The sequence below is a fragment of the Misgurnus anguillicaudatus genome, chromosome 25, assembly GCF_027580225.2.
Source record: "Misgurnus anguillicaudatus chromosome 25, ASM2758022v2, whole genome shotgun sequence".
NCBI lineage: Eukaryota > Metazoa > Chordata > Actinopteri > Cypriniformes > Cobitidae > Misgurnus > Misgurnus anguillicaudatus.
In genome coordinates this window covers 34,342,501-34,368,149 of record NC_073361.2, presented here as the reverse complement: position 1 = coordinate 34,368,149, position 25,649 = coordinate 34,342,501, and the positions used below count along the sequence as shown (strand labels likewise).

The 25,649-nt window shown below is 39.5% G+C and overlaps 4 protein-coding genes across 7 annotated transcripts in view; 2 read left to right on the top strand and 2 right to left on the bottom strand.

Moving 5' to 3' along the window:
- wwp1 (WW domain containing E3 ubiquitin protein ligase 1) overlaps window positions 1-7,755 on the top strand; it is a 34,147-nt gene extending 26,392 nt beyond the window's left edge. The window contains exons 11-25 of the mRNA XM_073863614.1: window positions 447-618; window positions 806-860; window positions 942-1,026; window positions 1,134-1,262; window positions 1,348-1,420; window positions 1,538-1,609; window positions 1,818-1,910; window positions 2,031-2,186; window positions 2,594-2,727; window positions 3,035-3,175; window positions 3,313-3,433; window positions 3,617-3,721; window positions 4,053-4,149; window positions 6,834-6,906; window positions 6,985-7,755. Coding sequence (XP_073719715.1) covers window positions 447-618; window positions 806-860; window positions 942-1,026; window positions 1,134-1,262; window positions 1,348-1,420; window positions 1,538-1,609; window positions 1,818-1,910; window positions 2,031-2,186; window positions 2,594-2,727; window positions 3,035-3,175; window positions 3,313-3,433; window positions 3,617-3,721; window positions 4,053-4,149; window positions 6,834-6,906; window positions 6,985-7,084 — 1,606 coding nt within the window. The 3' untranslated portion in view covers window positions 7,085-7,755. The remainder of the gene's footprint in view (window positions 1-446; window positions 619-805; window positions 861-941; window positions 1,027-1,133; window positions 1,263-1,347; window positions 1,421-1,537; window positions 1,610-1,817; window positions 1,911-2,030; window positions 2,187-2,593; window positions 2,728-3,034; window positions 3,176-3,312; window positions 3,434-3,616; window positions 3,722-4,052; window positions 4,150-6,833; window positions 6,907-6,984) is intronic.
- An 88-nt stretch (window positions 7,756-7,843) lies between these two features.
- On the bottom strand, window positions 7,844-11,034 carry rmdn1 (regulator of microtubule dynamics 1). Its single transcript, XM_055182632.2, has 10 exons — window positions 10,704-11,034; window positions 10,118-10,214; window positions 9,957-10,044; window positions 9,572-9,731; window positions 9,394-9,483; window positions 9,252-9,307; window positions 8,858-8,945; window positions 8,678-8,708; window positions 8,473-8,606; window positions 7,844-8,370 (listed from the first exon to the last, which is right to left on the bottom strand). Exons 1-10 carry the CDS (start codon window positions 10,806-10,808, stop codon window positions 8,326-8,328), a joined length of 894 nt encoding a protein of 297 aa, XP_055038607.1. The 5' UTR covers window positions 10,809-11,034; the 3' UTR covers window positions 7,844-8,325.
- Window positions 11,035-11,301: 267 nt separating this feature from the next.
- pigm (phosphatidylinositol glycan anchor biosynthesis, class M) lies at window positions 11,302-14,952 on the top strand. 3 transcript variants are annotated; one of them, XR_012367983.1, is made up of 5 exons: window positions 11,302-11,615; window positions 12,626-13,144; window positions 13,420-13,678; window positions 13,768-13,929; window positions 14,135-14,236. XR_012367983.1 is itself a non-coding variant. In XM_073863616.1 (5 exons), exons 1-5 carry the CDS (start codon window positions 11,455-11,457, stop codon window positions 14,538-14,540), a joined length of 1,206 nt encoding a protein of 401 aa, XP_073719717.1. In that variant the 5' UTR covers window positions 11,308-11,454; the 3' UTR covers window positions 14,541-14,952. The 3 variants fall into 3 exon arrangements, 1 of the variants encoding a protein (XP_073719717.1); XR_012367982.1 differs by having other exon boundaries at window positions 13,762-13,929; XM_073863616.1 differs by lacking the exon at window positions 13,768-13,929 and adding an exon at window positions 14,376-14,952 and having other exon boundaries at window positions 11,308-11,615.
- A 171-nt stretch (window positions 14,953-15,123) lies between these two features.
- The window catches only part of ahrra (aryl-hydrocarbon receptor repressor a), a 24,748-nt gene continuing 14,222 nt past the window's right edge, over window positions 15,124-25,649 (bottom strand). For both annotated transcript variants that reach the window (XM_073863615.1, XM_055182623.2), the window contains exons 4-9: window positions 21,922-22,013; window positions 21,037-21,126; window positions 18,677-18,806; window positions 18,457-18,590; window positions 17,893-18,089; window positions 15,124-17,234 (exon numbers count right to left, since the gene is read on the bottom strand). In XM_073863615.1, coding sequence (XP_073719716.1) covers window positions 16,283-17,234; window positions 17,893-18,089; window positions 18,457-18,590; window positions 18,677-18,806; window positions 21,037-21,126; window positions 21,922-22,013 — 1,595 coding nt within the window. In that variant the 3' untranslated portion in view covers window positions 15,124-16,282. The remainder of the gene's footprint in view (window positions 17,235-17,892; window positions 18,090-18,456; window positions 18,591-18,676; window positions 18,807-21,036; window positions 21,127-21,921; window positions 22,014-25,649) is intronic.

Sequence of the window (25,649 nt, the reverse complement as noted above, 5' to 3'; positions counted from 1 at the left end):
GACGCAACATATGAGTTTTTTAATTTTGTTTTTAATGACCCGCCCCAACCCGCCCCGCATTAAAGTTACAATTTCTTTACCCGCCCCAACCCGACCCGCGGGTTTCCCGCGGGTTACGGGACGACCCGCGCATCACTAATGCACACGCTCTCGGGTGGACCATTAGTCTGGGTATTTGGACAGGCCCAACAGTTTTAGTGGATTGATCAAATGATGTCCGTGAAGCTGTTGAGTTGTTAGAGGGTTAAGTCTGGTGCTGCTGTAGCAGCAGTGGATGGTTAGTTAGTTAAGGTGATTTGTGTATGTGAGACATATGTGGAGCATGCATATACAGTATGTGTGGTGTTTATAATTTGTATGAAGTGTATGTGTGAGAGAGACACATATTTGTGTATGTTGTGTATACACTGTATGTTGTGTTTCTAATTGCTGTGTGTGTGTAGTTGGGAGAGGAGAGTGGATAACCGCGGCAGGATCTATTATGTGGATCATAATACTCGCACCACCACATGGCAGAGACCCACGATGGAGTCTGTGCGAAACTTTGAGCAGTGGCAGTCACAGAGGAGTCAGCTACAGGGAGCCATGCACCAGTTCAACCAGAGATACCTCTACTCGGTAAACTACACACACATACACACACACACACACACACACACACACACACATTACAGTGGTTGGTTGGTTGATTGATTGATGTCTGATCTCATCTCTCTGGTGATGATTAACTCCTCACACACAGTGATAGTGTCAGTATTAAAGTTTAGCTCAACTCTCTCTGTCTCTCTCTGTGATGGGTTCTCAGGCGTCCATGATGTCAGCTGAGAACGACCCTCTCGGTCCGCTGCCCCCCGGCTGGGGTAAGTCAGGGTTTAATAGTGACATAATGACATGTAGAGATGACGTGAGCTTTCTGTAATCGAGTGTTGTTATGTTCTCAGAGCGGCGTGTGGACACCAATGATCGTGTTTATTTTGTCAATCATAACACAAAAACGACGCAGTGGGAAGATCCACGAACACAAGGGTGAGGCGCATCACATGAACTCTGTATTGCTTTGAGAAATTACTGTTTGATCATTGTGTGTGTGTGTGTTTGTTTGTGTGTGTGTGTGTGTGTGTGTGTGTGATCAGGCTTCAAAACGAGGAGCCTCTACCCGAGGGCTGGGAGATTCGTTATACACGAGAAGGCGTCCGCTACTTTGTGGATCATAACACTCGTACCACCACCTTCAGTGACCCCCGGACAGGAAAATCTGCTGTGTGAGTGATTGAATCTGATGCTCAGTTTGTGTGTCTACACAAAACTTGTTGGTTTAATGAATGTGTGTGTGTGTTTGTTGTACAGCACTAAAGGTCCGCAGATTGCATACGAGCGAAGCTTTAGGTGGAAACTGGCTCATTTCCGTTATCTGTGTCAGGTGAGATCTCATTCCTTCAGCACACCTTAATGTCTCAGTGTTTGGTCTGTTTTAACATTGTGTGTGTGTGTGTGTGTGTGTGTGTGTGTGTGTGTGTGTGTGTGTGTGTGTGTTTAGTCTAATGCGCTCGCCAGCCATGTGAAGATCACCGTATCCAGACAGACACTGTTCGAAGACTCTTTCCAGCAAGTAAGACTCACACAGAAGCTCATGATGTTCAAGGTTGCGCTTCATCAATACTGATCTTTTATTCAGTGTCAGATATTTAAAGCTACAATACAATTTATAACCGTGATTAAAACATAATGACCCAAAATTGCTAAAATGAATGCCTATTTTCAACAAAACATGAACTCTTCACACATTTGAATCCTCATTGATATGTTTTCTTCTACAGATTATGAACTTCAAGCCTTATGATCTGAGAAGGAGACTTTATGTCATATTTAGAGGAGAGGAGGGCCTTGATTACGGGGGTCTCGCACGGGAAACATAACAACCATGTGTTTATTGTGGGGTGATTATGAGCGATGACATGTTTTGTCAAATAAATGAATGTAAAAATACATTTAAACAGAGGTCCATTGTGTGTGTGTGTTTGTCTAGGGAATGGTTTTTTCTTCTTTCACATGAGGTGTTGAACCCCATGTACTGTCTCTTTGAATATGCGGGCAAGAGCAACTACTGTCTGCAGATTAACCCGGCATCCACCATCAACCCTGACCATCTGTCCTATTTCTGCTTCATCGGCCGCTTCATCGCCATGGCAAGTCACGTGCATACACTTTTTAAAAACATTGGCATATTTAAGGCATACAGTCTAGCTTATTACTGTTTGTGTGTCTGTTAGTAAATGCTTTTGATCAAACTCAACCAGAACTAATTTACTTCACCATATGACATACTGTGCTTTGATGAACTTGTTTGTGATTTGTCCTAACCTGTAACTTCGGTATTTGATCTTGTCAAAAAACACCACTTTGTCTTTCGCTGTTGGATCTTAGCTTTATTACTATTTCCACTTTTAAACCAAGCTTTGTGACCCAGGCTTATTGTTGCCTTCGTACATCACTTCAGATTAAAGCGTCTGCTGAGTGAATAAATGTTATTGTCTGCTGTATTAAGTAAAGGTGAATTGACTAAAGCTGTTTGTTTGTGTGTGTGTGTGTACAGGCGCTCTTTCATGGGAAGTTCATCGACACAGGCTTCTCGTTGCCCTTTTACAAGCGCATGCTCAATAAGAAACTCATCCTGAAAGATCTCGAGTCGATTGATCCTGAGTTCTATAATTCTCTCATCTGGATCAGGTACGTCTGTCTGATCAGTTATGAGTCATGAGCTGCTGATGGTTATTGGAACAATGAAAATTTTTTTATAAATAAGATTGAATTGAAGTATTTGTAAGCATTAAAAGGGTTAAGAAACGTACAGATTCATCATAATGCTGCAGCGTATCTCACGTCACAGATCCCTGAAGCTTTATAAAGTTAAACTCTTGTCACAGATCCTCTTGTTTGATCTGAATTGACTCTGTGATCGATCACCTCATCTTATACACCAACTGCTGTGTGTCAAAGTAATGAGATCAGACTGATCAAAGCTTCTCCTTTACAGAGATAACAACATTGAAGAGTGTGCTTTAGAGATGTACTTTTCAGTTGACATGGAGATTCTGGGTAAAATCTCATCGCATGACCTGAAAGCAGATGGTGCCAATGTCCTGGTGACCGAGGAGAATAAGGAAGAGTATATTGGGTAAAACATTTCTGTTCACACTTTGAGAAGCATTGTGTACGTGTGTGTGTGTGTGTGTGTGTGTGTGTGTGTGTGTGTGTGCGTGCGTGCGTGCGTGTGTACACCTATGGATATGTACTGACCATTTTTTCCTGCAGGCTGATGGCAGAATGGAGGTTTTCTCGAGGTGTTGAGAATCAGACCAAAGCATTTCTGGATGGCTTCAATGAGGTCGTTCCGTTACAGTGGCTACAGTACTTTGATGAGAAAGAGCTGGAGGTGATGTTTGTGAAATTTCAGGATATTTTTATGTCATTGTAGGGCAAATTATGTCATGCAGATGTTTCTGTGAGGGTTAGAAAAATGATCATCAGATATAAAATCTATAGTCTATGAAATGACCTCACCTTACTAATATCATCATACAAACGTGTCTGTGTCTCTCGCTCTCTTTGTATGCAGGTGATGTTGTGTGGCATGCAGGAAGTGGATCTTCAGGACTGGCAGAGGAACACAGTCTATCGTCACTACACGCGCAACAGCAAACAGATCATCTGGTTCTGGCAGGTGTGAAACAATCCCACTGTTGACTGACTCACTTCAACTTCATCTTTTACCTTTTATATTTTGTAACTGTGAGCCACTCGTTGTTAGAAAAGTTTGACTTTTTAAAGATTTAAAACCGCTCCACTGATTCGGTGACGGGCGGCATTATTTTTGCAGTTTGTTTATTAAATTTAATGTTAGTGCATTAAGAAGTTTCTCCTGTAGCTTGGCCAGGTTTAGTCTGTTTGTTACACACATTTTTCTGTTACTGACAAGAAGTGATTTAACGGTTCATGACTGGATCGTGGTTTCAGATGTTTCGTTAAGCCTGTGTGACTTCATTTGTGTGCAGTTTGTAAAGGAGGTGGACAATGAGGTGCGTCTGCGTTTGATGCAGTTTGTGACGGGCACCTGCAGACTCCCATTAGGGGGCTTCGCTGAGCTGATGGGTGAGTTAGTTTAACAAACCTAACCTGTCTGCCTCTTTATCTGTTATGAGTCATGACCAAAAGTCTTCATGGTAACAATAAATGTTTGGGGTGTATGCGTGTTTGCGTATGTAGGGTTGTGTTACTGGACCTTTACCTGATAGTTTTCTTTTACTGGTACATAAAACGTACATATTATTTTATATATATATAAACATTTAAAATAATATATTTAGAGTTTTATGTAGATTTTTTTACATTTTATTAAATTGCAACAACTAAACGTATTTAACTGCAAATGTTAGAATGGCCAATTACATTTGTTAAATCACATTGTCATTGTGCACTAATTGTTGCACAGAAGTGTTTTTTTATGTAACAAACAGCCTTATTGGTAGGATTACACACATTACAATGAGAGTCAGATCTTACTTAGAAAGCTTAAAACAGAGTTAAGAGAATGAGAACAAGTAAATATATCATATATAAGTAAGCAATAAGGTACGAGAGGCTGTGCTGTATCGTGAATAAGTAACGGCTGAAGGGCGGCCTTCAGCCGTTACTTATTCACGATACAGCACTTGCCTCGAGTACCTTATTGCTTTTATAAAACGGTTACCACACAATATTAAAGTAAAAAAAAAATGTGTGCAACTTTCATGAAGTTAAATCAATAAAAGCATTCCTTCCGCTAGAAAAAATAGTCCCTGACTGCGAACAACAACATGAAAGCTCAAATAAAAACAACAAACTGTTTTCAGACTTTGTCTCATTATATGTTTATGTGTTGCTAAGGGCGCAGTGATATTAAAGGGAAATTCCGCCCTAAAACGGAATTTAGGGTGTTTTTTCGTTGTTAACGAGTCAAACTTTCATTTAAAAGCATATTTATGACTGAAGAGCAACATTTAAGATATTTAAGATGTTCGTTTTCTGGTAAACTGGCCTTTGAATGGGAGTGAATAGGGCATGTCGCATGAGTGCACAAAATCTCTATTTTTACAACACTAAGAAGGCTCGACACAACGTGATACTTTACTCGAAGTATCACGTGGGTCTCTACACATGAACGCGAGCATTGAGAACATTGTTTGTGTACACAGATTTTAGTAAATGCGAAAAGTTTGGAACAACTTACCGTGCTGTTAAACTGCGTCCCGCCGCCATCTTGCCAGTCATGAGCAATCGATCTCAGAATGCGACATAAGGAGGAAGGAGAGTAAAGATGGATAGCTCCTAAAGCATAGTTCCATATAAATGCACGGATAATTTGTTGTTTTGTCTCAAGTGAAAAACAATATTGACCCTGTAGTTGAAAAAGTAGCGTCCTATGGAGTCCATTCAATCGCATTCTGAAATCGATTGCTCATGACTGGCAATATGGCGGCGGGACACAGTTTAACAGCACGGTAAGTTGTTCCAAACTTTTCGCTTTTACTAAAATCTGTGCACACAAACAACGCTCCCAATGCTCGCGTTCATGTGCAGAGACCCACGTGACACCCCGAGCAAAGCACCACGCCGTGTCGAGCCTTCTTAGTGCTGCAAAAATAGAGATCCCGTGCACTCATGCGACATGCCCCACTCACTCCCACCCAAAGGCCAGTCCACCAGAAAACGAACATCTCAAACATCCCAAATGCTGCTCTTCAGTCACAAACATGCCCCCAAATGAAAGCTTGACTCGTCAACAACGAAAAAACACCCCAAACTCCGCCCTAGGGCGGAATTTCCCTTTAAATAGAACTGTTGGGTGAAGCGGTCATAGCAGTGTTTTATCGTGAATAAAGCACACCCATTGACCAATCAGAATCAAGGATTGGAACTAACCGTTTTATAACGTGTATTTACAAAATTCACACTGAACTCAGAATAACAAACTAAAACACATACACCCGGTTTCACAGACAAGACTTAAGGTTAGTCCTAAACTAAAACACATGTTTGAGCTGCCTCAACTGCAAGTAACCCTACTGTATAAGCCCATACAGAGCCATTGATTTGTCTTAAGATTCTCACCAGTAACCAATTTCTCTAAATAAACACCTTATTTAACTAAGGCCTGGTCCTGGCTTTAGCTAAGCCCCAGTGTTAAAAGCATTGAATACATTAATACCATTATACAATCTTTGGATTTTTTCTGAAATATTAAGCCAAAAAAACAGAAACTCCACACTCCCTAACAATTGTTCAATCATGTTGTCTCTTTTATACTGCCGTTCCTGTCTACTCACATGACAGGAAGACGTGGTTATATTTCAAGACATGCACGCACAAAATGTTAAGAGGAATAAAAGCCAGAAGAATTGTCTGTTATTTAAACACACAGCCTTGCAAAGTATAGTTTACTGGTACTTGTACACAGATGTTTGATGCATGCACATTGCAACAAAATGCAATACATCTCCTGGGCTACATACTATGTACGCATTGTATGCAGCAGAACGATGTACACAGGGTTTCAAAAATATGGCGGTGTGCGTAGAGTACACTCGCACTCTTCTAATGACAAAAATGTGAACTGAACGCGGACCCTCACGTACTCGTAAAAAGCGGACCATACTTTTGGCCTGAAGACAACATGTTAAACCTGTACATCAAATGATCACAGTATAAGTGTGTAGAGTGGTTAAAACATGCACCTTATGTGGCGGTGTCACGGCCGGATGCATCTGAACCGTTCATTTCTGAACTTCATCCTCCAGGAAGCAACGGCCCGCAGAAGTTCTGCATTGAGAAGGTTGGCAAAGAGACGTGGCTGCCCAGGAGTCACACGTGGTGAGTGTGATGCTCGAAATTAAATGTCACAGATAAATAAAGTATACGTCTCACTTTCTACGATCTCTTTTTTACCAGTTTTAACCGACTGGATTTGCCTCCGTACAAAAGCTTCGAACAGCTAAAAGAAAAGCTGCTCTTTGCCATCGAGGAGACTGAAGGATTCGGTCAGGAGTGATGAAAGACTTTTCCCTTTACAGTGATGCATCCAGCCAAGTAAAACAAAACCATGAAACTTGCACAGATGATAACCGATGTAAATAAGCTATTTTGTCATTTTAAACCAAATCTTAATCCAAGACCTCATTTAGCGCTCTTCATAACATGATTCCCCATAAATATGCAAGCATTTCAGCTTTTGTGATTTTTACTTTCAATGCTGAAATCTATAAAGACCTTGTTATCTTTATTTGGTGAGATTTTAAATGAGCTTTGAAAAAACATTAGAGAAGATTTTATAGCAGAACTTAACCATACGGCTCTAGTTTTATAGAGCTTTTATTGAATGATTGTAGAGTTTGATCAGGTGCCTGGAATTTCTCCTTTTCTTTGGTTTGTTTTTGTGTTGTTGGACATTAAGTTTGCATGGCTGCCTACAGAGCGAGCGGTCATTTGACACAGACAGACAGACAGACAGGCGTCTCATATCATTACGCTGGTTTGGCTCTTGACAGTATTTGCCGTTTGTCACTTTAGACAGTAAATCAGTATTTGTCCCTGAAGTAAAAGAGAAACGTGCTCATAAAGTCAGTTGTGCACACTTATCTCTGTGGCCTTTGACTGTCACTTCTACAGGGGAGGAAAACTGTGTACATAACTATCTTTCATATTAAAATATATGAATTCAAACGTGTCTTTTATCTCCTGATTCCAAACACAACATGCTGGTGTGCGTGTGATGGTCCATATTATCATTTGAGAAACTGAAACAATCATGTAACACAAATGTTTTATTCTAGTTAGTTTAGATTCATCTGTTTTACATATCAAGAGTTAAATATCAGATTCACGAATGTTTCATAGTGTTGTTGGTTTTAGTTCTTTTAATTCATTACAGATCTGTTAACTCTGCTACATGTTGAACCTTTATTGACAGTAATCTTCTAGTTCAAGGTCTGTTTGTTTTCAAGCATGTCGAGTCTGTCCACTCGTGTCCTGAATGAGGCTTGCCTGCTTATCATCATTTTTATTGATACTTCTGCCTCCATTACACAAGTTCTACTTTTCCATTAACATATCAAAAAAACTCAGTTTATACTGTAATACTTTAGAACAAATTACCTTAAAATCAATTAGTTTTTCTTTTCTCAAATATAAAGACTTTAAAGTCCTTACATGGTAAATGTATACCAAACAAATGAATTGTCTTTAAATGTATATATTTAGGAGACCAAAAATCTGGACTTTTGTAGCTGCAACTCATCCTTTGATTTTCTTCAGAAGATCCAGTGCTTCCTTGTGAACCTGTGTTAGGTCAAAGATGAAAATTAAATGACTGCAGAACCCATATATGACGGACAGATAATAATCGTAGATGTGTTATTTTAACTGGATATGTTTGGGAACCTCTTTATCCTCTTCTGTGAGCGCAGGATAGTCGTGTGCTTTCTGTAGCCAAAGTGCAGCTCGCTCACGGTCTCCTAACTTCATGTAAGTCTTTCCAAGCATCAGCAGGTTTTTGCTGTAGAAATTTGGGTCGACTGAAATGAGACATAACACAGTTAAATCCTCAGTCTGTCAGAAGCGTCATGAAAGTAAGAGAGAGATTTACCTTCCTCTGCTTTTAAAAAATACTCCAGTGCCTGAAAGAGAACCAGACAGAGAACCGTTTACAAAACCATTTTATGTTCTAATATGAATGATTACAAATGTACACAATATTGTCCAAAAGATATCAGACAGCGTAACATTTCAGACATTGGTGTTTGTTGGTTTAATTGTGTCTCCTGACCTCTTCATAGGTGGCAGTGGGGGGTGATGCAAAAATCACAGCAGCAACTTTACGCTGATACCAGGGTAACTCTGCAAACGCAAAACACCTGCGAGAGACAAAACCATAAAATCTCTGGGAATCTTATTACAGACATTTCAAAGAGAAACCAGACACAATACAGCACATCTGTCAACATTGGGATTTGAAAATATTCACATCAAATACGGCCAGTGGGGTTTTTATAGAATGGTTAAATAATTTGTCGTGTTTCTCCAGTATTTTTAACGGGATCATGGTGGGATAGAATGGAAAAATACGGGAGAATCCCGTCAAAAACTGGAGGGTTGACAGGTATGCAATACATTCAGTTATGTGCTCTTATATTCATGTTTATGTCAGTACAGAAACTCACCAGTAACCGAGAATATGGATGGACGTTGCGTCTTTAGGATTGAGTTCAAGTGCTCGCTGTAAATGTCAACATTAAAGAGGTTTCATGTTTTGGTGAATTAAACCCACGTATCCAACACCATTTAGTGAAATAAACCTTTTACCTCCAGATGATCTTTGATGATGTAGGAATTCCCTATTTTTACTTTGGTTCCTTCATAATCGCCAACATCACTGAGACAAACAGCGAACCACTGCACGACAGCATGAAAGTGATGAAAAACATCTCCACATGCAGTCACCTATCATTGCACTTAATCAATCTATTCAAGTTCTTCCTACTTTGTGTGCTGCAAACGAAGACTCGTTTTTCTCGAGGGCTTTCTTGGCGAATTCAAAAGCCTCGTATGTGAGTCGCTTCTTCTCATCGCTGCTGATGCTGGACAGTAACGACAGATCACGCGACGCTCTCGCTAGCCTCCACAGAAACTCTGCGTCGTTACTGGAGATCAATGAAGAAAAACATCAATGATAACTGTTTATCTTCTGAGACTGGAGCAGTTTATTCAATATAAGTTTCTGTAGTGCTTTACATGATTTTGCATTGTTCCACAGCAGATTTACAGTAAATGAAAAGTAGTACAGTCTAGACATGTAAAAAGATGCGCCCCTAACATCAAACGTACTTGGTTAGGTGTGTGTGTGTACACTAAATTGGTGAGTTTACCTGTCTTTATATTGCACCAGGAGCTGATGAAGTTTTTGTGTATCTCCACAGCTGTACAGATAGTCGGCTTGTTCTAAAACTTCTTCAGCTAGACAGCGTCAACAGATAGGGTTAACTAAACTAGAAATAACTCCAAAAAAACATGCTGATATGAAAATAACCTTTATCCAGCGCAGAGACTGCTGGGAAACGAGTGACTCTCTTATACATCAGATATGACAGAGGAGTTACAGCCATTAGGAATGAAGCTTCTCGGCCCTGACATTCAAAAAACAATGAGTCAGATAATGATAGACTGCCGTTCAAACAGTTAATAAGACTTATTACACATTAATTTATGTCCCTAAAGTGTAATGCAAAAGTGTACTCTTGTCATTTTATCAACAAGATACTTTAAGCTCTCACCCCTGAGATGATTTCTAATTAGTATAGTGAAGTACACATCTATTCTGAACTCTTATTTATTGTTTTTTTTTTTTCTCAATACTCAGTCCAAGTCATCCATTTCAAAAACCTTTTGGAATACAATTTTAGTTTTGTAATGAAGGGTTATATTAATATGTTGGCAACACATTCATGAGATTAATTTCAGTGTTTCTACACTTTTGACTGGTGTACATTAATAATAATAATATACATGACATGAGCGCAGGTGGTAACGCAGCACAATATTTAGTTGACCTTTCACATACTCTCTCTATCTCACTCTTTCTCTCTCTCACTCTCTCTCTCTCTCACTCAACTTACTGAGATTCTGATCCGCCGAGTCCAAACTAGCTCGTGTATCCTCCTAATCTTTACAGTTCTGCATAAAAACTGTCTGAAAGCTCCAAATAAACTGACGGACGCCATCAGATTTCTGTCTGTGTGAGTCGTGAACGCTGTGGTTCTGGTTCTTCAGAAGCGGATCAATGCTGTTAACGGCGCTAAACTCCTCCAGCAGATGTTTTTATAAACAAATGTTCGTGTCGTCAGCTACATGTTAAGATGTTGCGGAGTCCCTGCAGTAATGAATGAGCACTGGAGGAGTTGTGTTGGACTTGAGCTTCGCCCTCGTCGATTATTCTGTAAGTTTCCGGTATCGTCACGTGATACAGAAGCTAAAACGACCTCGAAAAATGTGGGGGTTTAGTGCAATTTAGCTTAATAAATAAAGTAGTAATAAAACAGTTTATGTCAGGTTTTATTGTTGGTCAGAAAAAATGTTAAGTGTGATTATAAAGATATCAGTATTTTCAAGAAGACTTCAAGCTAAGTGTGATCAAAGTTTAAAGAATTATAAACTGCTAGAAGGGACATCGTTCTCATCTGGTCGTGGCTCAAACCTCCTCTCTGATTGGTCAAAAATGTGATGACGTACTCATGTGACATGGAGTCACGTGGTGGTAGAAAATGGCAGAACAGTTGTCAAAAACTTAAATCCTTAATTCGAAGGCTTTCGTGTCTGTTTTCTGTTTAACAGTGAATTGTGTTTTAATGTGTAGTTGTTGTTGTTGTGATGGACGTTCAGGTGTTTGTGATGTTCAGCGCTGCGGTTCTGATCCGGTTAGCGTTGTTGTGTTTCAGTGTTTATCAGGACCAGAATCTGCAGGTGAAATACACGGATGTGGATTATCACGTGTTCACTGACGCCTCGAGATTTATCACACAGGGTGAGAGAGAGGGACCTCACCAACAACATTTAATACAAATATTTTAATATTCATAGTTTGGGTACTTTATTATTATCGGATAGAATCTGTCCAGCAACATGCGAACGAAAGAACCACTTAAAATGTGAAGCTTATCATTATTACGTGAAAATATCCTCGGGGTAATACACTATTAGTGCAAAGACGACCGTCCCGTTTTTTGGTGTTCTGTCCCCGGAAATGTCTCCGTTTTACAGCACGTCCTAAATAACCAGCAAATACACGAAAAAAAGCCCGCTTTGTACCTCTGAGTAACTAGCTTATACATCTCCAGACTGGAGCAATCATGTGATGATTATATTCGCCAGCAGAGGGAGCCACGAGCTACACTGATTGCTTGATCGCGCGTCACTACTTTAGCGATAAAGAATTTACTACTCATGTTAAATAAAAGTAATAAACCAATGACGTGAACTGATCACAGCATGGTACTGAACATTTCATTTTGTGTTAACGTGTTTACATTTTGCATTTTCACACTTATTCCACATAATCAAACAATACTATGAAATCAGCTGAAATGGTATTTAAAAGTAACTTTAGTGAGAATTAATGTCATATCTGAGGAAAACAAAAAAAATAGATTTACGTAACTTAATTAAATTAGAAAAAGAACACATCATAAAAAGAAGAAAACCTTTTAAAAAAAGGTTTTGTCCTTGTTTTTTAATTCGTAGATAATGACAAATGAGATTTAAATGATATTTTAACTATTGAATTAGGACTTTCCTCGGTTTTTATTTGAAACATCTGGTCACTCTACATTACGCAGACTATAGATTATGCGCACTGTAGATTACGCACACTATAGATTATGCACAAATATTGGTTTTCTCTAAATGTAAATGATTCACCAATAAATTAGATTTCCAACTACCATAAAACCCAAGTCGTCACATTTAGCATGTGATGACCGTAGGCCAATTATACTGAAAATGTGCTTCATTAAAATACTTTTTGACATTTGCAGGGTGAGAGTCCATACCGCAGGTCCACGTTCCGCTACACACCCCTGCTGGCCCTCATCCTGACCCCCAACATCCTTGTGACCTCTCACTTCGGGAAGCTTCTTTTTGTGGCCTGTGATCTTCTCTCTGGACTTCTCATTTTCCGGCTGTCGGCTCTTCGGGGTGTTTCCCGATGCTCGGCGGTTGTTTACTGTGCCCTGTGGCTCTTCAACCCGCTGCCGATCGGTGTGTCCACGCGTGGAAACGCTGAGTCTCTACTGGCGGTTCTGGTTCTGTCTACGCTCTTGTGTCTGGAGTGTAAGAGACTGAAGTCCGCCGCTCTTCTGTTCGGTTTATCCGTCCACATGAAGATCTACCCCATCACTTACGCGCTGCCCATCGCCCTGTCTCTGTCCAAACTCCCAGTGTCCCGGGATAAAGGAGGATTCCTTCAGAACTCTCTCAGGCTTTGTTTAAACAGGGATTTGCATCTGTTTGCTGCTGTTTCGGGATGTTTGTTCTTCGCTTTGAATGTCATTTTCTACAACATGTAAGGGATTCCTGATGAATTGATCGTGGCGCATCTGTTGCTCTTTAATTCAGTGGTTCCCTGTGGACCCACTGCTCTGCACATTAAGTTTGTCTCTTTAACCTGAAACACTTGGCTTAGTTCATGGAGCCGATGATCAGAGTCAGGTGTGTTAGAAACCAAATGTGCAGCGCAGTGCGTCCCCAGGAACAGGATTGAGAACCGCTGAGTTAAAGGGTGATAAATGCGCTACGATCAATTCGATTGATTACACTGATCAGTGATTTTTTTGACAGTTATGGATGGGATTTCGTGCACGAGTCGTACCTGTACCACGTCACCCGTAGAGACACGCGTCACAACTTCTCTCCGTATTTCTACATGCTGTATGTGACGTCAGAGCGCAGCTGGAGCGGCTGTCTCGCGCTTCTCTGCTTCGTTCCTCAGCTGCTTCTCCTGCTCGTGTCCTCGCTGATGTTTTACTCGGATCTTCCCTTCTGCTGTTTCATTCACACCGCAGTCTTCGTCAGCTTTAACAAAGTGTGCACATCACAGGTAACTATAGTTCATGTCGTTGTTTTATTGACGGGAAGAAAATACAACAAACAATAATTTAAAGTGAAGTATATTTAATGGAGTTTCAGAAGAAGTGTGATCATGTAATCCAACCAATCAGCTCAAGAAGAGATCCGTTCCTTGATCTCGTGACCATTTTTCAGCTGGTTCCTAACCAGTCTAAAGATGATGGATGAGTGCTCAGATCTCTCCCCTCGGACAACACACCAAATATGCATTTGTTATCATATGTGAGTGATTACATGTTTGTGTAGGCATCACGACTTTATAACGTTGAGAGATGAGTTGTTGATGTTTATCTCGTGCTGGATGGCAGCAGAAGTTTTGCTTTATTTACAAACAAACAGAGAGGAGTCTTCCCAATAAAATATAATAGCACATCATGTGATTGACTTGTGAAATTGTGAATAAGTTAAGATTGTTTTCTCTCTGCAGTATTTTCTGTGGTATCTGTGTTTGCTGCCGCTGGTTTTGCCTCGTTTGACCTTGAGCGTGAGACGAGGCTTCGCGCTGATTCTTTTGTGGTTTGTGGGGCAGGTGAGCTAAATACAGTTGACTGGCACTTGGTGTGCGGTTTTATGTATTCATTCATGAGTTGGATACATTTTTTCACTCTTAACCGAGAACGGGTAAGCTGTGTTAGATTTAAAGTGTGATGTTTTGTCTCTGTGTCTAGGCTGTGTGGTTGGCTCCAGCGTATTATCTGGAGTTTGAGGCCTGGAATAGTTTCGCTCTTCTCTGGATTGCTGGTCTGATGTTTCTCCTGATCAACTCTCTCATACTGGCTGAAATAATCTCCCATTACAGACCTGTAGAAGCGGGCCAAAAGAAAACCCACTGACAGATTCAGAAAACAATCTGGAGTATTAAAAACGATCGTGTGCGTGAGAAATATGGCTGTAAATAATGTCAAATAAATACACATGAGGACATGTGGGGATGTAAATAAGTTTTTCTACATTTTTTGTAAGGCATTTTCTGTGTTTATCTCATAATAACTTTAAGGATGCATTTGAGATGAGCAGATCATCAGACGACCAGCAGATGTCACCAACAGTTACGTGATCTGAACTGAGGTCACATAAGGACAGTCGATCTGTCTACTAACTCATGCGATGACTCTTTCACTGGAGATTATCAACATTTTCTTTTTTTACTGCAAACATTTAACTTTCTTAAAGACTTGAGGCTTTTGTGACAAGTTTGTGTTCAGACAGAAATGTGCTTCAAATAAAATGATTGATAAACATTCACATCAGTGTTGTTTCAGTGTGTATTTGTAAATGTTGGACAGATTATGTGTTTGTTCACCGAGCTGGTAAAGGACATTTCTGAGCACCAGTAAGACCAGAATCATACGTGCAGAAATAAGGCTTTATGATATTAAGCAGAATCATAAAAAAGTTTTTCTGAATAAATCAAAGACTGTTATGAACGCGACATTTATTGTGTAGTATAACAAAGACACACACACATTTGATTACTGCTTTTGCTTTGGTTATAACATCCGTTCGTATCGTCTGTTAATAGTCATTGCTGCTACTTAATGCCGACGGCAAAATGTCATGTTAAAAATCCTTCCTGAAATAGTGCAAGGCCTTTAATATTTGTTATTAAACAATAAATACAAAACATTGCTAAAAATACATTCGCAAACAACTGGTAGGGGAGGGATGGTTTTCTTCTTGTGCATGTCAAAAGGACAGCGTGTCTTGGCAGTTTCTTTTGTTTGCTCTACTAGTGCAAGTTCATAACTGAATGAAGAATTAAAATGTTATTGCAAATGTGTGTTACAAACCCAAACATCAGAGCCACACATTATTAAATAATCAATGTAAGGCACAATGCTGAAATGTATTCAATGTTAATAGCATTATTTCACGCTGTTATTTACATTTATGCCGTTTTATCTAAAGCATTCGATTACAATCCAATCAATATATATTTTGCTGTAATTGAACCCGTGACCTTTGGTTGTGTTGCTAACACAAAGATCTGCCAATCAAGCTAAAGGAGCTTTTTTCCTCTGGTATTAAGATAACTTAATACCACTTTTACTTTTATGATGCTATATTATGATGAAACGAGAACGTTTATTTTCAAGTAAAGTCAATTAACTCTGACCCAAAACATCTTTTCATCATAAATCCTTCAGTTTTTCACCCTTAAATACTGAATACAATAAACATGAAGCTGAACTTGAATGTTTTGTTAAAATGGGTCCAGATTGGCCTATTGTCAGCAAATCTGAATTCTACAAACGCATCTTCATGTCTTTGAGCTACTGTAAATGTTCATCTTTGTCTTAGATGAACTTGAAATCTTAAACCACATGAAATCACTTGCTTATGTTCATGACAAATGTTTAACATTCGTTCATATCCGTCTTGTTTTAATTGGTTCATGTGTTGTAATTGTCCCATGAGCACTGAAACACCTACGAAGATAAACCACCTGACCTGGCCAAAATCTTTACTACGAATCTCAACGTAGAGAGAACTTTATAAGATTTCAAAGGCATTCTTTTGGTTCACAAAATATTTCAGTGAGTTTTTAAGAATAAAAAAGCCTCTCCTGATCAGATCACTGCATGAAGACATAAGGATGGATCTTCTGCTGGCCATTGTTCATCACACAGTTTGTCTGAACGTGCACAGCGCTGTCATGCCAGGTCGGAGAATCCATGGGCTCTTGTTTAATGCAATGAAGCCCTTTAAACTCGTAGGCTGGTTTGTATTGGTGCTGCACGTATCCTTTATAGTCTGCGTAAGTGTCCATACTGCTGCAGAGCGAATCCGGAGGGTTCATATTTGCTGCTTCTTTGTTCAGGACGCACCTGAGAGGTCGAGCCGTTTCGTCATAAGCGTTCTGATAGTGGCTGCCGTACGCGTGGCCGTGACTGACCTTGGACTTTTGACAAGGCGAATACTGCTCAGAGTATCCGCTCTCCGCTTTCATCTGCGTGCCGTCGTAACCGTTCACGTAGCGCTCGCGATCTGCCCACGAGCGTCCATAGATAACGCAGCCGTTCTCCGAGTCGGAGTCCTGTTCGACCTTTATGGGCAGCTCAGCCATGGCGTGCGGGTCGTAGCCTTCCCCGTGACCTTCGTAACAGAAGTTCTCGCTCTTGACGGCATCCGCGCCGTAGCCGTCTGCCTCGCCGTGTTGCGAGACGCTGCCGTACATCTTCGGAACGAACGCATCGGCTCTGTTACTGTAATATCCAGGAGACGATCGAAACGGTTTTCCGCAGTGTCCGTGTTTGCTCGCCCGGGCTCCGGGCTGCAGGTGGCACCCGTAACCGGTCCGGACGGCGCCCCTCGAGGGCCACGTGCTGTCCAGGTTTGTAAACTTCTGGTTGCTCAATGCTGACTTGCAGAAGTTCAAGGGCTCTTCCTGACTGTAGTGACCTTCACTCTTGAACTTGATGTCGTCTTTGGAAAGGGGCGTCCAGGGCACGTGTGGCCGTACTGGATCGATCGGCTCCGTTCCATTGCTCAGTACTGAATGACGTCTGAGATTATCACATAGGTCACTACAGGGGACAAACAGATAAAGAGTGTCATTTGTGTCTGATAACCCTTTGTAAAAAGCTGTGAATTTTACAAGACCAAGTTGAATATAAACTGTCTCACTAATTGTTTCAAAGCTGATTTGAAACGATTAAAGAATTGTGAAAAGCGCTATATAAATTGAATTGAAAAATGTAACTTACACACATAGATCAGAGTGAGTCAATGCTGGTCTTACACAGTTTAGATCCATGATACCTGCCTATCTTTAACCCTAAAGACTCAGATGAGCTTGTTTAGTTGGGTTGGATATGGGGCTGAGGCTTAACCCTGCAAGAACCAAGTTGATTCACCCTGATAAAAACTCAATATAACTAAAAACCTTACATTTAGAAAAGCTCAGTAGGGCATTTAGATTTTCTCTGTAAAACTCTTCAAAAGATGCTACTGTATACGTCAGCATAAACATCTAATCAGATCTCAAATCAAGTTATCTGCAATGCAGTATTTAAGGGAGTCATAGGCCGGTAGATTTGTTGTTTTCTAACCACGTTTACTGCTTGAGTTAAACAAAATCTGCTTCTGTATGCATGCATGTATGAATCAAACAGACAAACATTGAACAACATAGCAGACAATCAGCCTTTCAAGCTTCAATTCAGACATGCAGAAAAATCTCACTTGTGATCTAATGATGTGAGGTTCCTGTGTTTGCCCTTCATCATGGGTGTGTTCTTCATCCTCATCTCCGTGATGGAGGGCAGAAGCAGAGGAACAGCGACGCAGAACAGAGCTAACTGAGGCGGCAGACCGGCTCCTGACGACATCTTTCTCCTCTGACCGTAAAGAAACTTCAGTCGGCCCTGAAACTGCATCGTCTAAAAGCGCAGACATCAACAGGTCACTTTCATGAGATGATGCTGCTACCAAGATTTTTCATGGTATTACGTTTGATTCATTTGCTTTAGACTAGTGCACATGTGTAATTAAATATAATAAAACGTTTTTGTGAGCAGTAAAAGCTAAATCATCTGTTTGTCTGTCCTGAGCTCAGTTCACGTGAAACAAATGATCTGATTCAGCTACAAACTCCTTTTAAGGTCTGTTCTGTAAAGTCTCATTAAAAATGGTGATAAATCGACTACAGTATGAAATTAAAACCTGAAATGTCAACATCCAAATGTATAAATTCTCTTTCCCAGTCAATTGGCAAACCAAAAACTTTAGATAAGCAAATCCACTTACTAGAAATCCAGATGTGCTGTCCAGTAAACAGCGAACCCTTAAGATAAAACAACGATTTAAGAAGCTGGAGAACTCAGGAGAAATGGCAGCGCTTTCTTCAGACAGAAACAATCTGCTGACCACAAAATCCTCACCTAAAAACAGACACGACAGATGCATTTAATTGAGTGAAAGATTTCACAAATGTCATTGAAATGAGTTGACAGAGCATCGGTCGCACCCGTCCCGGGAGATGACGTCTGATCAGGCGTTTGTGGTGAGGGGTTCATGGCCCAATGGAGCTGTCGTCTGAACTCCTGTCTATCGTCTACATGGATGTAATCAAACACGTTCTGATGCATCACATCTGTCTGAGAAATAGTAGAGATCAGACGCTGTGAACTCAATAAAATAATTATGTTTGCAAACAACAAGATGCCCTGACCTCCGACTGTTTCTGAATTATTACGTAATCAAATATTTAAAAATGACTGCTCTCATTTCTTCTTCACACAAAAGTTTCTTTTCTGTCAGTTAAGCAGTTTTAAGCATAAATGTGTTGTGTGATTTAGTATTCTTGACATAATTGACAGATAGGTTTTTCATCTGGATTCAATCTGAAATCTCAATTTCTCATCAATAAAATGTTGTTAATTCAACCCTTTGTACAGGATATGAATATAATATCGCTTAACGGAGGTTGATTTCAATTCAAATTGATTTCTAATTCACATTGACGCAACGCAGCTCTTTAATAAATTCCAGTAGCAATACCAACGGCAAAAGCAAGAGGCTGTCGGTCTAAAATTGTGCACTTTTTTCATGTAGTTATGCTAATGTACATTTATTTTGTTATTGCAAATTCTTCATGTACATAATTTTTTATTATTAAAACAATCTTATATCATTACTCATATTTTGGCCCATTTTCATGTAAGTTTTTTTTGCACGCGTCTGGTTTTGACAAAAAATAAAAAACTTCTTGATTGCCCTCCTTCAGGACTGATGTGAACATTCAGATGGAATGAAACATTTTTTTAAAGAGCGCTTATTTCTTAAAATGGTTTATATTGCTGTAGATGTCATGGATTCAGTCGCCTTTCCTGTCAGAAATCAGCAGGCACCTGGGATCTGGCATTTTTGGACCCTTGGCATGTATGGATTTCCCTGTTTAGCATTCACTATGTGCCCATATATTAAAGGCGGAGTGCACAATGTTTGAAAAACGCTTCGGAAAAGGAGACGGGCCGACTACCAAAACACACTTGTAGCCAATCAGCAGTAAGGGGCGTTTCTACTAACCGACATCCTTGCCGGGTTGCGTAAGTGTGGGGCGGGTCTTTTAAAAGAAGGTCCAGATTCTATTGGGGTAGGGGCGTGTTTGTTTAGGTGATTTCAAATATCAACATTGGCTTTCAAACATTGTGCACTAAGACACATATACTTGCACTATGATTAAAACGCTCTGATTACTATCCTAAAGACAATTATTTTTACACTTAGGATCACTACTAAATGAAAATTTAGTAGTACCATTTATTCAATTTATTCAATGATTTTCATGTGTTCTATGATTATTTCTATATATGGTCTTTCTTATATGTCTCTACTGTTTATTTCTAAGAAACTCAATAGAAATGAAAGTGAAGTGAATTGAACAGTGATGATTACGTTTATCTGTCTGTGGATTCTCTGGGAATCGAACCCGTGATCTACCAGTTAAGACATTTTACTCTGGTCAGACTTTAAAATGGGTTTTAGATTCCTGGAAGTCTGGAAAGTTTGAGATGTGGTTCAAGTACAGAGAGACCACGGGATTCTCTTTAAAATATTTAACCCTAACCCAAAATTTGCATATTACAGGCACGCAAAGCTTTTTAAACATTTGTCTTGTAAATCAGCAGTCAGACTTCCCAGAGGATTAGATGTGCGTGTGAGTGAGATGAGTCTGTTAAAAACTATTATTTACCCAAACTAAAGTCAACGTTCATCCAAATGATCACAAATGATCGCATTGTAACATTTGACATAAAGGGACATAAATATTATAGATTAAGTTAAATAGAAGTAGAAAATTACAGATGGCATACAACAGCTCTTCACAATATTAAGCATGGCACTCAGTTATTATGGGTATAAATAACAACGTCTTTAGCATATATATATATGGCAGCTGCCTATGATAGCAGACAAAGTGCAATACATTGAGATGGTATTTACGAGAGGTTAATGAGGTTAATGGTCATAAAGACTTTCTCCATAAACTTCTCATTAATTAACAATAACCATTACAATACTGAAACATGGATGATTTTACACCACCATATTTGTGTACTTATAAGTCTTTCACTTTAAGGTACACAAACACAGACATCTTATCAAATATTTGCAATAATACGCTACTATCTTTACTTAAATATAGTTCATATTTCCTCATTTTCAGGTTTTTTCTGATTGTTCTGAATGTATTTTCTGTAAAGTTGCTTTGTGAAATTGTTAACAAGAAGGTGCTTTAGAAATACATTTGTAATAGTGACATGACTTTAAGTGAGCAGATAGGACATCATCACATAGATGAGAACAGCAGCGCTCTGATCTTACCTGATGAAAACCGAGGTAATCGACTATGGTAGAGGACGCGTAGAAGACCATCCCATCACTGCTCACGACCAATGCAAAACCTGCTAAAGACTGTCACACAAAAACAAAACTAATATTACTCTCTGATGATATAATGAGGATTCTTCTATAAAAAAAATTAATTATGAAATATATGAGCTTAATTACATTTTAAGTATAGCTGTAGGAAGTATATAATCATAGTTTATATTTTTAAAAGAAATCATTGCAGGTAAAGTCACAAGCTTTATTATCGTCATTTATACCCATGTACTGTACATGATATCTACTGTATGTACTGTCATACACCACTCACTATAGTGTAGTAACTACACACACACACACACACACAGACTTTGTTTATTGTTAAGAGTTTCAATCTCTCATAGCTGTGTGGAGCAATTCAGCCTGAATCTCTCTCTCTCTCTCTCTCTCTCTCTCTCTCTCTCTGATGAGTTTTCCTCCTTTTCATATTGTCACAGAGACTTCAAAGTGCATCAAAGGAGTCACGAAAGAATCCCATTCAGAGTATTTCCACGGAAACAGGAGAGAGTGACTCTGGAATATTCTTCTGCTCTGGGATCAGGAAGCTAAAGTCTGTGATTTCTCAAGTCACGCAATGAGAGCTCAATGTCACGCTCACTGCGAGTCTATTGAAAGAGTTTAAAAACAGAGCAGCTTTACAGCCACTGCTGGAATGAATTCTGTCTGGATTGAACAACAATAAATAACTTTAGGATTCCTGTTCAGAGCTTTGATGCTAAATAAATACAGCAGTGTGAACAGAAACAAATATTCATATTACATACGTTTCAAAGATTATACTAAACTAAACACACAAACACACACACACACACACACACAGACCTCTAACAGTAGTTGGTTCTCAGGGGCACATGTGGTTGTTGTTGTTGTTGTGTTATTTTCTTTCTGCTGAAGGTTTTCCTGAGCAGCTGTAGCTGAAAGACAGAATACAGAGAAATACAGTCAAATAAATGATCATACATTTATTCTTTAGCAATATTTTATATGGTTTTTTAAGTTAGGTTGCAGTAACTACCTAAACTAAAGTAATATCTACATCTGTGGTTATTGTGTGGTGTTAGAAAAACTCCTCAAGGGTTGTGACAAATATTTGCATGTGGAACTCAAATAATTAATGTGAAGCATTTAAACGAGTCTTCAACAAAGTCATTGTTATTGAAAACAGCTACATTTAATGAGACAATGAAAGATGAATGCTATATGTGTACAGATTTGATTATGAATAATGTGAAAAACATCTGCCTACAGCTTCGCAACTCGTGTTTAATAACAGCAACTCTTTATTTACTGATCACACACAAACATCAGATGACAAGCAAACCCCTCACACACAGCTATTATTTCATTCAGAAACGCATGTCTATGAATTAAAATAATCACAGAAAATGAAAGCCCTACACGATCCATTCAGCAAACTTCTTCAAACTTTTCATTCTGAACTTGAATCATTTGCTCAGTGTTGTGTTTGTGCACGGTGACGATTCATGTCTGTAATGATTCATTCTTCATCTCACTGAATCATTTTCTCTGTCACGTGCCGCTCGACGCACGCGTAACCTCACCCCTCGGTCGCCCAACAAACCAGCACAGGAAATCCAGATCAGAGAGAGAGGGGGGGGGGGAGGAGAGAAAAAGAAAGAGAGTGATGGGCAGAGAATAAAAGTGAGAGAGGGAGAGAGGCACTTTTGGCTGAGCGAGGTGCTGTTGTCACGCGATGGAGTCTTCTGTCAATCTGCAGCGTCTATGACAGATGTCTGGCTCGCGTCCAAGCCCTTGCGTGCAAACTGAGGAAGCCACATTAGCCTATAAAGAGTTTCTGAAGAACAACAGCTGTTAAATATTGATGAGTGCTGGCAAGTCATGAATGCTCGCCGGCCGCAGAAGGTTAAGCCCTGATGTTATGGAGACTAACAGTTCATTAGATGTCCGCAACATCGTTCTTTTCTTTGCTGGTAATGTGACATGACATCAAAGACATTCATTTATTCTTACTTTTAGGACAAATATAATTGCCAAACGCTGTTTTGCTTGCTAACAGAGAACAAGTCACATTTCAAATGTCTCTTTACTATAACATGATTAACTTAAAACTGACAAATAACATATGTCCCTGCCTTTTTACATTTGAACACTGAATCATTTTTAGATTTCATGTTGTTTCAATTAAAGACGGAAGGCTTTTAGATCATTTATACATACTATCAAAACTAAAGTAATAGTTGACCTTCAAACTAATAATCAAACAAATATTGAAATACGTAAACATAAAAATGAATCGATGTCAGGGAAAATAACACTGTTGTCTGAAAGTAAAAAGCTTGCACTCTCAAAAACTCTCAAAAGTTCATAAACACAACAGATGAGAGATGATGACCTCTGCTGCTGTACGACCGTTCTTCTACATTCATCTACACACTGTGAAAGTCAATGATATGATTTATCCCAGATGTGTGTGTGTGTGTGTGTGTGTGTGTGTGTGTGTGTGTGTGTGTGTGTGTGTGTGTGTGTGTGTGTGTGTGTGTGTGTGTGTGTGTGTGTGTGTGAGAGAGAGCGAGAGAGAGAGCGAGAGGGAGTGAGAGAGAGTTTGCTTGTGTACAGGATCCAGTGTCCTCACTAACATATTAAATTTATCATGAAAACCAACTCCAATGAAGCCATTTAATTAGGCCTTACTACTAGATATAAAGACTAAATCGGCCAAATCATGAGTCATTAATATTTGTTAATAATCAAAAAATATTTTTCTTTTAAAATTACTTGCACCCCTAACATATGTGTCAAAATGTCCAAGGTGGTGAAACAGATATGTTTTGGATGAAGTCCAGCAGATCACACGTCCCCAGTTGATTGAGAGTCACCAAATACCTTCACAGCTTCATTAATTACTCATACTGACACAGATCAATGACATCACTTGATCCTAAATTAGCAGATATTCCAGACAACTAGATGAATTACTGTTTACCAGGCATACTTGATTTGTTCACTGAATTAAATGACATTAAACCCAAACAATAGCATCTAATTTTCCACCTTACAGAGCACAAAAATAAAGAAATTTGATTGAATAACAGAACACTTCATTAATGATGACTGGACTCAATGAAGCAAACATTCAACATGTTTTGTGTTTCTGCTAGCCGTATCGCTGTTAAAATACAAACTCCCATGCAGAATGTTTTTCTTTGATTTGTTCATAGATAAATATTTAATAGAATTTAATCAACAGACTTCTCCTGAACCTTTGTTTCGACTAGATCTTTCAGTAATGGAGATGTCTCAGTAACGTTTGTCGCACACTACAAGATAATCGTGCATGTGTGGTGTTGTCTTACGACTGAGTGAATCTGCTCAGAAGCACGTCAAGGTCACTATGATTGCAAATCAAAAATATTCAACATGCTGATACTATCAGAAATCCTGTTGTGTGAGGGGAACCCGGAGGACAAGCGAGCACACACACGCTATAGATTGTCACATCGCACAAAATGATACCCAATCAGAAAGCAAGCTGATTAAAGAAAAAAGTATAACGATCGCAGTCATAGCGCAGTAGCGACAACCGTTTTCTCTGTGATTTTCTGTACAAAGAAATCTGAATAAAATTACTGCCATTTTTTTCATGCCCGTCATCCACCGTGTTTGTTTAATGTCAAGACATGTTTGAGTGCAAGGGATTGTGCCAATTTTTCCACATTCACATTTGGGATGTTAGTGAAGGGAATCTGTTAGTGTGGGTAAAAATCTTGTGGCCCAGCCTTAAGATACAGTGATTGAGATCCTTCAAGTGATGGAGATCCTTCAAGTGATGGAGATCCTTCAGTAATGGAGATCCTTCATTGATAGAGATCCTTCATGTGATGGAGATCCTTCAGTGATGGAGATCTTTCAAGTGATTGAGATCTTTCAAGTGATGGAGATCCTTCAGTGATTGAGATCCTACAGGTGATGGAGATCCTTCAGGTGATGGAGATCCATCAGGTGATGGAGATCCTTCAGTGATGGAGATCCTTCAGTAATGGAGATATTTCAAGTGATGGAGATCTTTCAAGTGATGGAGATCTTTCAAGTGATTGAGATCCTACAGGTGATGGAGATCCTTCAGGTGATGGAGATCCTTCAGTGATGGAGATCCTTCATGTGATGGAGATCCTTCAGTGATAGAGATCCTTCATGTGATGGAGATCCTTCAGTGATGGAGATCCTTCAGTAATCGAGATCTTTCAAGTGATGGAGATCTTTCAAGTGATTGAGATCTTTCAAGTGATGGAGATCCTTCAGTAATGGAGATATTTCAAGTGATGGAGATCTTTTAAGTGATGGAGATCTTTCAAGTGATTGAGATCCTTCAGGTGATGGAGATCCTTCAGGTGATGGAGATCCTTCAGTGATGGAGATCCTTCATGTGATGGAGATCCTTCAGTGATGGAGATCCTTCAGGTGTTGGAGATCCTTCAGTGATGGAGATCCTTCAGTAATCGAGATCTTTCAAGTGATGGAGATCTTTCAAGTGATTGAGATCCTTCAAGTGATTGAGATCCTTCAAGTGA

Excerpts from the sequence above, each read along its gene's own strand:
- rmdn1 (XM_055182632.2), bottom strand. The coding sequence starts at position 10,808 with ATGGCGTCCGTCAGTTTATTTGGAGCTTTCAGACAGTTTTTATGCAGA. Across the intron at positions 9,308-9,393 it reads TCATCAAAGATCATCTGGAG|CGAGCACTTGAACTCAATCC; the intron begins GTAAAAGGTTTA and ends TGACATTTACAG. Across the intron at positions 8,946-9,251 it reads ATCCATATTCTCGGTTACTG|GTGTTTTGCGTTTGCAGAGT; the intron begins GTGAGTTTCTGT and ends TGTCTCTCGCAG.
- pigm (XM_073863616.1), top strand. The coding sequence starts at position 11,455 with ATGGACGTTCAGGTGTTTGTGATGTTCAGCGCTGCGGTTCTGATCCGG. Across the intron at positions 13,679-14,134 it reads ACAAAGTGTGCACATCACAG|TATTTTCTGTGGTATCTGTG; the intron begins GTAACTATAGTT and ends TTCTCTCTGCAG. Across the intron at positions 14,237-14,375 it reads TTTTGTGGTTTGTGGGGCAG|GCTGTGTGGTTGGCTCCAGC; the intron begins GTGAGCTAAATA and ends CTCTGTGTCTAG.